Raw genomic sequence first — 13,007 nt, forward strand, 5'->3', positions numbered from 1 at the left:
CGCTAAAAAGTGCCAGTGGCTTTGATGGGTGATCCTTGCCCCCTGTATCCACTGAAATACAGCATGCTATTTCGTCTGTCGTCGACAGCAAATCAACTCGATCAACGAGGGGCCCCACTTTGGCACACAGAGTTGCCGGCTGGACAAACTTCTCTTCCGAGGACGTCGACCAATCCGAGGCCGCCTGATATTGATGTGACATTGAATTCCCGACGAGAGTGGATGCTCACAAGCACGACCTTCACTTGGAGATAGCTTCATCAACTCACGCATTCTCTACGGGGTATCGACCGCCAATCTCTCGAACCAGGGCGTCACAACACACTCTCATTCGGGAAGGACCACACGAGCACCGTCCTCTACATCCTATTCACGGCGCGCCCGGCAACTTCGTACTCTCACAATGGTCTCAAGAGTTCTCTTCTGGTCCGGCTTCGGTACGTGCCCCCCATTCGACGACGGCGACTGCTCTGCACGTCCCGTGAGATCCGCGGCGGATCAATTGGATCATGGAATGATCTAAGGTTCACTTGGTAAATTATGCTGACCGGAGCCGCAGGCATCGCCGTGCGAGCATGGCAGCTCGGCCTCGAGATGCGACCCCTCTTCAACAAGAGCTCACTATGGGCCTATCCCGTCTTCGCTGCATGCGGCGCGAGCTTCGGTTACTACATGCAGGGCGTCGATGACCGCCAGTCAGCAATCCTGGAGGAACGAAAGCGGGCTATCCTGGAGAAGAGGGCGAGGAGGGCGCTGAGGGAGGGCGAGACTGCTACCGCATAGACGGCAGGAAAGGAAGGAAGAAGGAAGCAGGCAGTCAGAATTGTACATTTGCCCCTTGTACTGTCGGATATAGTGTCACAGCATTCAAGACCATATCATCGGTATTTCTGCAGAGCCATATCATTCCATTGGACAAAGTGCTAGTATGATGGTACATGAGACAGACGGCCCAACACCTTAGGAACCGTCAATTACCCGAAGAACGCCAATGAAAAGTGAAACTCCAAGTCTCCAGTCCAGATGCTTTTGTATCAAATCGCAGTAGGCTCTCTCGTTGATTAGCGGAAAGCATGCCTGCCCGACTTCTAGTTGGGGTCTTCTTGCTTCCGCAATATGGCGAGGATGGCCGTGGCTGGGGCATCACCAGTAATGGTCTCGTACTCGGTGACAACGACATTCAGAAACTTGTCGCGGGTGGTATCAAATAGCAGGCGGAATGACTCCTCGGTGCACCTCTCAGGGTCGATCTCGTTATACATTCCAGAGTCGGTAGCCACACGCTCGCGGTCAAAGTTGATCGTCTCGCATAGAGCGATCACGGGGAGGTTGGCCGCTTGTGCTGCCAGCGCAACGTCGCTGGTGCCAGCCGGGCCGTAGAGTGAGCCGTTGGCAAAGACTGCCTCGGCTCCGATCATGACTTTGGTAGCGTGCTGGAGGTGGCAGGAAACGCCTCCCAGTTGCGGATAGTAGGATACCCGGATGCCCTGCTGGCGTAGTGACTTGGCCATGGCCTGGCCAGTGCGGTCGCAAGGATCGTCGAGGATGGCAACCTCAAAGGTCTTGCCGTCCGCCCACGCCTGCTCTAGAGCCTTGCCCACTAGCCTCGCACCGCCATAAGTGAGGATATGATCGCCTTGGATGATCATGTCTGCCGCGTTCCTCGCAATGATCACTTCTGCGTAGTAAATCCTCTCCTGAATAAACCCCTCGATGGACTCGCAGAGCGTCTTGATTGCCTCCTCGTCTGACGTATCGGGATCGAGCTTGGAGATCCTAGCTTTGAGAAGACGGATAGCATTTCCCATAGCGAAGCACATGGGCCTGCACTCGGTCAGATACTCGATCTGAGGGTTCAAGACGTGGGGTACAAAATGGCGAGAAAAAGCGCTGCTGGGAGGAGCCTCATATGATTCAAGCACCTGGACGACTTGTTAGCAAAATGTTCCGCTCTCGAATGTCCGATATCGATCATGCTGACCTTCTTGAATGCATTGAGAGTCGCTTCCAGCCTTCGAATGTTGTCTCGTAGCGTAAACGTCGCCATTTGCTGCCCAACTGCCAGCACCACAGGGTGCACATCCTTATCCGCCTGCGAGAGCGGGATCCTCTTGGCCATCGGCAGGTGGCTGAAGCATTCCGGAATCAAGTCTCTCGGGTCCTTCTCCTTCAGAGGTGCAGGGATTACCACGGTGGGCTTTGCGCCCACACCAGATGGGCGCCGTGCAGCTGGCTTTCCTCCTCCTGCCTCGGGCTTGCCCTTGGGTTTCGCGCCGCCTTTGTTCGCACCTCCGGCCTGCGCGGCGCCTCCGGGAGGGACAGCGCCGCCGGGAGCCGCCGCCGCTTTCTCTGTCTTTGCCTGAATTGCTTGTGCCCTTCTCGCTGCCTTTTCGGCTTGCTTCTTCGCCTTGAGCTCGGCTCCCGTAAGCTTCTTTGCTGGTTGCGCCGCTGAGTCCTGGCCCGGGGCAGCAGCAGGTTGTGGTGTAGATGCGCTCGGTGCATTTGCAGTCGGTGCAGGCGCTGCCACGGCGGGCGCGGTCGATGCAGGGGCCGTACTTGTCTCGGCCGTCATTTTGGGGGTTGTTTCGTTGCTGGAGAAGCTGTGGTGTTGCGGCAATGGCACCTCTTGCACTTTCAGTTTACGTCGCCCATGAATTGAGTCACAGATTATTCGTCCTGATTAGGAGCAAGATTAGAGTAGGCACACTAGGTACGCAAGAAAAAAAGTGCCCCGCACTAATAGTAGGCCAAGCGCCAAAAGATGGACCGCTTGGGGCACTGAGTCCAGTGGGTTGCAGCGGGCCGCATGTCCTAAGGCTCAGCCGCATCAGGGGTCCCAGTGCTGGCAGTTCGTCACCAACTTTGCGATCTGGTAGTCTTGATGTTAAACGCAGCCCATATTGCTCTGTAAATCACAGGTTTACACATTATTGTGACTATCGACACATATGTAATATTACAAGTTTTTATTGGCTCTTTGAACCTTGTCCTTGACATCTGGACTAGTTGGCCTCGGCTTCCTGCTGTACACCCCCAGCCGGGCCCTCGAGGAACAGCCGCAAAGTGCTCAATATTTGCCCATCCATCACCTTGCTCTCCTTGGCCCCGGGCACTTCCCCCATCGTCTCTTTGACTCTGTCCACCACTCCCTGGGCCTCGTCCTGGCTCGGCTTCTTCTTCTTGCCCTTCTTGTTCAGCAGGATGACCTCCACCTTGAGTCCCTTCTCCAGGAAGGTGCGCAGCTGCTTGAGCCGGTGGTCCAGGTCGTGCGAGTCGATCCCCCAGTTGAGCTCCATCTCCTTGGTCTGCACGGCCTTCTTGCGCTGCTCCTTCTGCTTCTCCGCGGCGGCCTTCTGCTCCGCCCTCTTGTCGACGACCTTGCAGACCGGGTACCGTGGGCCATTGCCGGCACCGGTCTTTGGGAGAGCGAGCACGACGAGCGATTCTATGCGCCTGTTGAGCCCCGCGAGCACTGACTTCGTCGGAGTGGGTTCCGAGAGCCGCCCGTCCTCTTCTCGGACCTGGACGAGCCGGTAGGTGATGTCCTCGTCCCGGGGAAGTTGCTTTGCTGTTTTCGCGTCGCCGGCGCCTTTCCCTTTTGACGGGTATCTAAACGTCCGCACCTGTGTCGCAATCGATAATGACGGCAAGAACATGCTCGACAGTTGCGTGCTGGACGACCCAGCCCGCTCCACAGCATGGTTGAAGAACACCCTTCGGAGGGCGAGTGCCGAGTTGAAGGCGTGTTGGTGAGCGCGCATGGTGAAAAGAACGACTGGGGGACCTCCTAAACACTTCCTTCACTGTGTTCCGGTTCCGTCCTGGCGACCAATATATTCTGACTCCATCAGCCACGATCGAGGTTACGGATCCTTGGAAGAGGAGTCGTGGTGATCCTTGAGTTTGAAGAGATCAGAGCTTCCTAGGTCCGTGCACATGTGACTAAGCGCCTAATTGGGCGGCAACTCTACAAGCCTGGGGTGGTGCTATCTTATCGACAAGCTTTATCAAGCATCATCTCCAAGCACATCAGACCAGACAATATCACCTTGTAGAGCTTCCAACTCAGAACCCCCAAGAGCCATCTCTGGCTCGCGCAAGATGCCGTCACCTTCATAAAGCCCCCATGCATCCACGGCCCACTACACACCAAGACCACAGATGCCGCTCCCGCGCTTCGCAGCGACCTACCTCGGCCACCCGTGGCGATGGACCCTGCTGACGGCCAAGACGCTGGCCTTCGTCCACTGCTTCGTGACGTACGGCTACAGCCTCGGCCCCGCCTACGGCCCGTCCATGCTGCCCACGTTCGAGGTCCTGAGCGAGTGGCTGCTCATCTCCAAGCGGCACAGGAACGGCCGTAACCTGAGCGTCGGCGACCTCGTGGTCTACAAGATCCCCATCGAGCCCAACGCCGACGGCATCAAGCGCGTGCTGGGCCTGCCCGGCGACTACGTCCTCATCAACTCGCCCGAGAGTGAGAGGGACACCATGATCCAGGTGAGTAGATAGACTTGCCCGTAGCCCATTCAAAAGGTGCGAGTAAACAGGCCAGAAGACTTACAGCCGGGGAGTAGGTACCGGAGGGTCATTGCTGGCTGGTGGGAGACAACTTGCCAGCGTCTCGCGACTCGCGAACCTTCGGACCTGTGCCGATGGGACTTATCAGGGGCAAAGTCATTGCAAAAACATGGCCCTTGTGGGACTTCAAATGGATTGAGAATCCTATGAAGCCCCCGCCGCCGTCATGATCCTCACCTTACATGTACTATACTGTCAATTATCAAATGCGCCAAGGGCTGTAAGCGACCTAGCAGCTCATGAATGTTCGGGTTTGTATTATATTTGTTATGACAGAATCGGGTCTCAAGAGGAAGTGCCGTTACTCAAGCTGTGACGGCCAAGATGCAGAAGACAAAGAATTTGGCCACAATGTGCCGGGGCCCTTGGGAGAAACATACAACAGAAGTTACCTGTCTATCAGGCATTCTCAGTACAAGGTCATCCCGTTTCAGGGTATGCGAAAACAAAATGTCTAAACCCGTCCGCAAAAAGATGGCTTGTGCCAAAGATGCTTCCCATGAACAACACTAGTAAAAATGAATAGACCAACGTGACTGGTATAAGCGACTCGTGCCTCCACCCGTATATAGCTCGTACGCCTTAAACTCCACGCCGTTCCCATGTCCAGGAAGAATGCAGTTGACAGCCTTTCGTATGAAAGAGAATATAGGAAATAGTTGGGCTCGATAGCCCGGTGGTCAGGGTGCCCTCAAGGGTTAACCCTCGATATGAGTCTTCTCTGAAGTCTGCCCTAGCAGCTCGAGACAGCGTTGGGCAAGGTTCACCACCTCACCCTCGTCGTCCTCCTCAAATTCGTTGTCGTATTCGACGGGCCGAGTAGCGATCTGCTTGATCATGTTGACGATATCTTCGGACTGAGCAATCAAGCTCATGAGCTTTTTGTCCTCTGACTCGAGGAGTTGAAGCAGAGTCCAGATGGCGATGTGCTGGAACGTTGCATCGCCGCTATCGAGGAATCGACTCAGATAGCCGTGGATACCGCCGTGGGGCTCGAGCCAGTCCTGAATGAAGATCGAGTAGTCACCGACTGGATGCAGAGTTAGCGACGAACAGGGAGAGAGACAGGGAGAGATGTTTGTACCTTTAGAGGACAGGTTGCCGAGAGCGGCAGCGCTGTTACCCTGTACCTCGATGCTCGGTGACTGGGTCAAGGGAATGAGACAATCGAAAACGCCCAGACTGAGGAGGTGCGTCTTGAGCTCGTCACTAAGAGCCAAAACAGCAATGGCCGCAGTCATCTCTGACTGGACCGTTACTGGAACGTCGAGAACGAGCTGCTTGCATTTCTGGACCGCGCCGGCTTCAAGAACCAAGGCCTTGTTCCGATCCGAGCTGGCTGCGAGGTTTCGGAGGGTGGAGATGGCATGGCATTGTATCTCTTCGTTATCCGTAGACCCGAGCAGCTCGACCAGAGGTTTCAGGAAGCCGGCTTCGATAATTGGAGATTCGTTGAGAGGGTGGATAGAGATATTTCGTATGCAGGCAACAGCGGACAGAATGAGCGGCAGGTAGGAGGACTGAAGCAGACGTAGGAGAGGGCCCAGACCCTGGGCCCGGACGATATCTAGTTGATATTTCTCATCGGAAGCTAGGTTTCGGAGCGCAAGCGCAGCTTGACATTGCACCTTGGGAGATGACGAATCCATGAGGTTAACAAGAGACTGGACGAGCTTGGGCTCGGTTTGCGAGAGCTTCCTTCGGTTATTGGCGTCGACGGCAATGTTGCTGAGAGCAGTGGTGCAATAGTACTGAACATCGACATCTGGGGAGGAGAGGAGCTGGACCAGAACAGGAATGGCACCTGCATTAACAAGTTGCTGGCGATTCTCGTCTACTCATATGTCAGCCCGGCAATCCCTTTGTAGATACCGTCATCAAAATCCTCTTACCAGAGTGTGTCATGTTCAAAAGGGCCCCCGTCGCGTTCCTTTGCACTCGCATGTCTCGAGACTTTGCAAGGCGAGTCAGAGGGCCAAGTGCGCCGGATCGGGCGATCTTGGCCTTGTTCTCTTCGTGGGTTGCTAGGTTGGTGATGCATCCGACGGCGTTGCATTGGACTTCGACGTTGGGAGAGAGCATCTGCCGGATAAGCGGTGTCAGGCCACCCAACTGTACGATAAGGACCTTGTTTTCGGCTGCAAAGGGTGTTAGCGAAACGCAATGTCTGCAACATTCGGTACCGCGACATACTATTGACGGCGAGGTTGCCGAGAGCTGCACTGGCCGCCCTCTGAACTTCGATATCGGGATTCTGCAGGAGAAACAGAATAGGCTCAAGCGTGTCCCTGTCAACCTCCCTCACATCTACGACGGATGCTTGTCAGTCATGCTATGCCAGAGACGAGTATGGTCGTCTATGCAAGGCAACGAACCTCTCTCTGTGATCTCCGCAAACGTCAGACTTGCGCTGCGCTGAAGGTCGATGTTGTCGGAGAAGACCAGGGTGCTCAGAGCTCGTAAGGGTTCGCCGGAAAAGAAGTCGGTCTCGCCACGCTGTGGATTGTCATTAGCCCACTGTCCGTCACAGGGAGGAGCCTGGAATCAAACAAACATTCTCGAGATATTGGAGAAGGTCTGCCACAGCTTCCCGCTCATTGTCGGCGAGGACTGGCTCGTAAAGGCCATCGCGAGACTTGGCTATAGCAGCTGTCAGTGGCTGCATCAGAGAGCCAGGGATGGAACCTCGCAAGGTCAGAGTGCCATACCTCCACAGCAGGAAGAGGAGCAGATACCCATCGCGACCTCGCTCAAGATATACTGAATTTGATACCGGGGATGTATAGGCTCGCGTGTGACACAGTGGCTATGCGGTGCTGGCTTGCGGCAAGGCGGTCGTGAAGCTGGAGATGGGCAGCAATGCTTATTTACGGTCTGATTTGCCGGCGGGCAAAGGCTGCGCGCCAAAAGCTATGCTGGGCGGAAGAAGCTTGTTTGTGGAAATAGATCGCTGATACGGCCAGCAGCCGCTTGCTGTTGGCGATGTTCGGTTGTGGACAGGGGTCAGGGAACGGTTGAGCTCATTGTTGTTTTGATGCGGCATGGAGTTGAGGCGGATGCTTTTGGAGGACAGGGCAGGATAAGAACGGGAACGGGCACACCTCATCACGGTCATTCGAAGCTGCCTCGCTTGCATGGGCCGGAAACTTGGGGCAACCAAGGACCGTGCACCTGCCCGCCTTCACCTTTTCTGCAGGGTTGCTTTTGGGACTACAAGTACAAGTACCGTGTGGAGGGTGGGGCCGGACTCAGGGAGTACCTGCTCACTCATTAACCCCCTCCCTTTCCGTTCCGCCAGCGCACCTCACAGCACTGGCTGCCCTGGCGCATTCACTTCATAGGGATGCCAGGAGCTAGGTACATGCTGTACGAGGTCCTCATCAACGCCAATCCTCAAAAGGTCTGCGTCACATGCAGCGATCCCTCAAAGGGACCAATACACCACGGCAAGGTACCTTGCCGTAACTCAACGACCATCCCATCCTGACCAACATGCCAAATCACTAACACGAGGCCGCCTGTTGGCCAGTAGGGTGCCCATGCCCAGATTTGGACGTCACGCATACCCCCAAAGGAACGCGCGACTCCCAGCACCTGGCGCTAAATCCCTGGGTCCTCATGCCAGAGCGCGGTCCCTGGATTCATTGAATAAGTAAGGTACCTTAGATACCTAGGTTACCTAGGTAGGGAGCCTAGGGCTGGTAGGACAGGACCGCGAGTGCATATCACATTCCTGAGCTCGCTGTTCCCGTCTTGCAAAGGCTCCACGCAATGGTGACCTCGTTTGCGTTCGCCTGCCCCCAAGACTGATAATTGTTGAAGGCAGATCTCTTGCTGAGTACATGTATGTAGGGCGGTGCGAAAGCCAACCTCTTTTTGGCCACGACACCCTTTCGAGGGTTTCTGAACAACTACCTTAGACGAGCACCATAAGTAAGGTGGGTAGGTAGATCACAAGAACCTCGCACAGGCATACGCTCCGACGGATGTGTGGCTGAGGAACCAGTTGACGTCCTGAAATCCGGTGGGTGACAGGCGCCTCCGCAACGTGCTGGGTTAGACACGCATCATCCACGTTCGACACCTGAGTTGGGCGTTTTGCCTGCGACGGCGTGAAGTGTATGGCCTGGGTGTGTGGCTGCGTCGACTGTAGATGATGCCAGGTCGAGATCGAGATGTCACAAAATCAGGCTTTCGCCAAACCTGAACGACTCGAGAGGTCTGCCTGTGCGCAAGCTTGCTGCACCTTTGTCGATCAATGTCAAAGTCGGCTTGGGATGTACAGTAAAAAAAAAACAAATGTCGAGGCACCCAACAGACCCGCAGAATAGAGTGTGCCGGCAATACCAGAAGCAGCCGTGTCTCTGAGTGAGAAGGTTCCTCATATCGCTCGCACTGATAGCAGAGACCCAGCGAGCGAGGCTTATCTACTAACTCGGGAGGTCAATAGCCTTGATTTGGTGTTGGCGAGCAAGCAGATCCCCAGTTTACTTTAGGTAGAAGTCAATGCCAATCGCTCCATTCTTTCGTTTAAATTTCCCCGCCAAAGCTGCTCCCATCTCGCACTCTCTACTGCTTTTCGCGCAGAGTTTCCATCGGCACACGCACACGAAGCAAGCGGCGCTTCCCAATGAGTGTTCTGTTTTCGCCCTAAGAGATGGAGGACGTCCACGCTTCGGCCGCCGCCGCCGCCAAGGCCAATCCCGACGACAGGCAGGGCGCGGGGTCACAAGTTCCATCCGTCGCTGCGAGACATGTTGGTCACGAGCTTCCCTTCGTAGCTCCCTCGTCATACCTGCGCCCAAGGCCAAACACTCGCGCCATGCCCGAGGCTCAGCCCAAGCCCATGAGCCCGCTCGACAAGGAGCAGATGCAAGGACTGGTAAGCCCATGCCCTTGTCCCTCGTCTTTTTGCGGCCGACCTCTCTTGCCTGTCGGCTCAGTTCCCGTCTCCGACCACGGCTGCCGGCAGCCCTTTGGCCCAACCGGAGCGGGGTATCGCAAGATTGGTCAGAGGCGCAAAGCTGCGCAAAGCTGGGCAGACGGATCGCGGACCAGTTCTAACGCGCTTTGCAGAGACAAATTCGGGATTTCCTCAAAGTTCGAACAAGTTACGATGTTCTCCCGCTCTCCTTCAGACTCATCATCCTTGACAACGACCTTCTTATCAAAAGAAGCCTCAATATCTTGATCCAGAACAGTACGACGCCCGATGCACGGCTCTTGGGGCCTGACGCAGAAGCTGACCGAACTGCCTCTCTAGACATCGTCTCTGCTCCCATCTGGGACTCGCACAATTCGACCTTTGCCGGTCTTCTCACGAGTACCGATTACATCAATGTGATCCAATACTACTGCCAATTTCCCGATCAGCTCAATCAGATCGAGGACTTCCGCCTCAATAGGCTTCGAGGTAAAGAAGACCCCTCATGTCCTCAATATGGTTTGTGCACAAGCATCTAACACTGCGGTCTCTTCACTAGATATCGAGAAGGCTATCGGTGTTGTGCCCCTAGAGACTCTGTCCGTTCACCCGATGCAGCCGCTCTACGAGGCATGTCGACAGATGCTCAAGACCAGAGCCCGGCGTATACCCCTCATCGACGTCGACGATGAGACTGGCAGGCAGACAGTCGTCAGTGTGATCACGCAATACCGCATCCTCAAGTTCATTGCCGTCAACAACGAGAACAACACCGTCATGCTGAAGAAGACCGTCAGAGAGATCAGCTTGGGCACATATACAGACCTCGCGACGGCACGGATGGGCAACACGGTCCTCGACGTCATTCATCTGATGGTCGAGCGCAACATCTCGGCCGTGCCCATTGTAGACAAGGAGAACAGAGTTCGCAACGTCTTCGAGGCCGTTGATGTCATCCCCTGCATCAAGGGTGGCGTCTACGACGAGCTCGAATCAAGCGTTGGCGATGCTCTCTCAAAACGGGCGGACGACTTCCCTGGCATCTATACCTGCACTGAAGAAGATCGGCTCGACTCCATCTTTGACACCGTGCGCAAGTCGCGCGTCCACCGCCTCATTGTCGTCGACAATGAGAGTCATCTCAAAGGCATGATCTCGCTCTCGGATATTCTGAAATACGTTTTACTGCATGGCGAGGAAGATGAACATGCCTAGATGGTAGGATGGCGGTCTCTGAAATCTTGGGAGAGGGGCATTCGAGACTTCGAGAGGTTCAGCATGGCTTGGGTTTTTGATAATGGAATGATTTAGCATTTGCGAGGCGTCTAGGCCGGGATGGCAGGTGATGGAATACCATGGGCCTGTACATGGTTGTTTGAATCTGATTTTTCGGTAATCTATAGATCCATCCGTTCGGATGAGTGAGGATGGGGAGAGTGTAGAGATTCAGTACTTCTGGGTTAGATGGACGGACACCACATTCAAGACACTCGTACTTTTACGATTCTGCATCAATGGGCCGCCCGCGTACATTCTTATTCTTACTGTGCCGATTGCTACCCAAAGCAGACGATCGACATTGAGCCTGGAGGTCCTCTAAGATGGATATCGGGAACCTTAGCTGAAGGATTCACGCTGTACGACATCAATTGGGGCCTGTTCAGCCGCCCAGTCCACTGCGGGCTAGGTGCGGCACGCTAATGCAGTGCTAGTCGAGCACCCCCCCAGCCACGGTGACTTCACAAAATTTATGGGACAGACATGCTATCAGTCAATCTTTTAAAGATCTCTCTCGTCCTACAGCTTCTTCAGCGAACAAATTTCCCGCAAAAGCGGCAGTTCTTCCTCTGCCTGCCTCTCTCAATCAGCTAGCACGACGCATCTGCCCGAAGGGCTGCCACCAAAAGATGCCGCCCAAAATGACAGCCAACCCGGTGAGGCCGGCGCGGTACCGCGCCGGCAAGCCGACGGGCGCAGAGTCCTCCTCTTCCGAGTCCGAAGTGAGCGACGACGAGGCCGCCGCCCAGCAGACGAGACCCAAGCCCCGCAGGACCGCGCCCGCCCCCGCGCCCAGGCAGACGGCCGGCAAGATCATCAGCACCGGCGCCTCCCTGGGCAAGCTCGACCTGGGCCAGCGGCGGCAGCAGGCCGAGGAGGACGAGAGGGCGCGCCGGGCGCGCGTCGAGATGGAGCGCCGGGCCGCGGAGGAAGGGTTCGTCACCGAGTCTGAGGGGGAGGAGGGCGATGGGAGACAGAAGGCTGGTGCTGGTGGTGGTGCTGGTGGATCTAGGGAAGAAGAGGAGGAGAGCGAGGGAGAGGAGAGCTCGGAAGTAGAGGAGAGCAGCAGCGAGGACGAGGCGCCGAGGCGGATCATGGCCAAGCCCAAGTTCATCAGCCGGGCGCAGCGCGACGCCGGCGCCGGAGCTGCAGCCCAGCCACAGCGGTCGAGGGACGCGGATGCCGAAGCCAGGCGGCGCGAGGCCGAGGAGGCCGAGGCCGAGGCGCGGCGCAAGGCGGCGGCGGACGAGCTGGTCGAGGAGCAGATCCGCAAGGACCTCGCGGCGCGGGCGGCGGGCAGGAAGCATTGGGAGGACGACGAGGACGCCGACGCGGCCGGCGACGACGTGGACACCGAGGACGACGTGGACCCGGAGGCCGAGTACGCGGCGTGGAAGCTGCGCGAGCTGCGGCGCATCAAGCGCCACCGCGAGCGCATCGAGGCCAAGGAGCGCGAGCTCGCCGAGGTCGAGCGCCGGCGCAACCTGACCGAGGAGGAGCGCCGGGCCGAGGACGAGGCCCACCTCGCCCGCCAGCGCGAGGAGAAGGACTCGCGGGGCAAGATGGCCTACATGCAAAAGTACTTCCACAAGGGCGCCTTCTACCAGGACCAGGCCGAGGCCGAGGGGCTGGCCGGGCGGGACATCATGGGCGCGCGGTTCCAGGACGACATCCGGAACCGCGAGCTGCTGCCCCAGGCGCTGCAGCTGCGCGACATGACCAAGCTGGGCAAGAGGGGCGCGAGCAAGTACAAGGACCTCAAGAGCGAGGACACGGGCCGGTGGGGCGAGTTCGGGGACACGAGGCCCGGCAGGGGCGGCGGCGGCTTCGACAGGTACGGGGACGACAGGTTCAAGCCGGACTTTGAGCGCGGCGGCGGCGGGAGCCGGAGCGGGCAGGGGGCGAATGCCATACCCCTGGGTGACAGGAAGCGGGATGACGACTCGCGGAGAGATAGGGACAGGGACAGGGACAGGGACAGCTACCGCCGGCGGGATGACAGCCGCGACAGGCGGAGGTCGCGGTCCAGGTCGAGGTCGCGGTCTCCCAGGCAAGATCGACAACGGGACGAATACAGAGACCGCAGGAAGAGGTCTTCATCACGCGAGCACGACCGCCAGGACGCCGACAAGAGGCGGAAGGTCGAAGCATAGTTTGAGACATACGCTCAGCAATCACGGCTGTCACGCCAGTATGCATGCCATGTATGGCAGATTACATGAAT

General features: G+C 56.9%; 7 protein-coding genes across 7 annotated transcripts; 4 read left to right on the forward strand and 3 right to left on the reverse strand.

The window, feature by feature from the left end:
* Positions 1–403: 403 nt before the first annotated feature.
* On the forward strand, positions 404–783 carry E0L32_008139 (uncharacterized protein; the record flags this gene model as incomplete). The annotated part of the gene is made up of 2 exons (XM_031142960.1): positions 404–437; positions 560–783. The coding sequence occupies 2 exons, from the start codon at positions 404–406 to the stop codon at positions 781–783; spliced, it is 258 nt and encodes an 85-aa protein (XP_030992644.1).
* A 305-nt stretch (positions 784–1,088) lies between these two features.
* On the reverse strand, positions 1,089–2,572 carry E0L32_008140 (uncharacterized protein; the record flags this gene model as incomplete). The annotated part of the gene is made up of 2 exons (XM_031142961.1): positions 1,089–1,922; positions 1,982–2,572. The coding sequence occupies 2 exons, from the start codon at positions 2,570–2,572 to the stop codon at positions 1,089–1,091; spliced, it is 1,425 nt and encodes a 474-aa protein (XP_030992645.1).
* A 430-nt stretch (positions 2,573–3,002) lies between these two features.
* On the reverse strand, positions 3,003–3,761 carry E0L32_008141 (uncharacterized protein; the record flags this gene model as incomplete). The annotated part of the gene is made up of 1 exon (XM_031142962.1): positions 3,003–3,761. The coding sequence occupies one exon, from the start codon at positions 3,759–3,761 to the stop codon at positions 3,003–3,005; it is 759 nt and encodes a 252-aa protein (XP_030992646.1).
* Positions 3,762–4,161: 400 nt separating this feature from the next.
* Positions 4,162–4,512, forward strand: E0L32_008142 (uncharacterized protein; the record flags this gene model as incomplete). The annotated part of the gene is made up of 1 exon (XM_031142963.1): positions 4,162–4,512. The coding sequence occupies one exon, from the start codon at positions 4,162–4,164 to the stop codon at positions 4,510–4,512; it is 351 nt and encodes a 116-aa protein (XP_030992647.1).
* A 767-nt stretch (positions 4,513–5,279) lies between these two features.
* Positions 5,280–7,320, reverse strand: E0L32_008143 (uncharacterized protein; the record flags this gene model as incomplete). The annotated part of the gene is made up of 7 exons (XM_031142965.1): positions 5,280–5,611; positions 5,666–6,415; positions 6,474–6,719; positions 6,775–6,888; positions 6,957–7,077; positions 7,136–7,221; positions 7,290–7,320. The coding sequence occupies 7 exons, from the start codon at positions 7,318–7,320 to the stop codon at positions 5,280–5,282; spliced, it is 1,680 nt and encodes a 559-aa protein (XP_030992648.1).
* A 1,918-nt stretch (positions 7,321–9,238) lies between these two features.
* E0L32_008144 (uncharacterized protein) lies at positions 9,239–10,720 on the forward strand (the record flags this gene model as incomplete). Its single annotated transcript, XM_031142966.1, has 3 exons — positions 9,239–9,463; positions 9,658–9,994; positions 10,065–10,720. 3 exons carry the CDS (start codon positions 9,239–9,241, stop codon positions 10,718–10,720), a joined length of 1,218 nt encoding a protein of 405 aa, XP_030992649.1.
* A 704-nt stretch (positions 10,721–11,424) lies between these two features.
* Positions 11,425–12,936, forward strand: E0L32_008145 (uncharacterized protein; the record flags this gene model as incomplete). The annotated part of the gene is made up of 1 exon (XM_031142967.1): positions 11,425–12,936. The coding sequence occupies one exon, from the start codon at positions 11,425–11,427 to the stop codon at positions 12,934–12,936; it is 1,512 nt and encodes a 503-aa protein (XP_030992650.1).
* Between the last annotated feature and the right edge of the window lie 71 nt (positions 12,937–13,007).

This window comes from Thyridium curvatum, assembly GCF_004353045.1.
Source record: "Thyridium curvatum strain D216 chromosome Unknown NODE_52_length_296666_cov_86.205578, whole genome shotgun sequence".
Taxonomy (NCBI): Eukaryota; Fungi; Ascomycota; class Sordariomycetes; order Thyridiales; family Thyridiaceae; genus Thyridium; species Thyridium curvatum.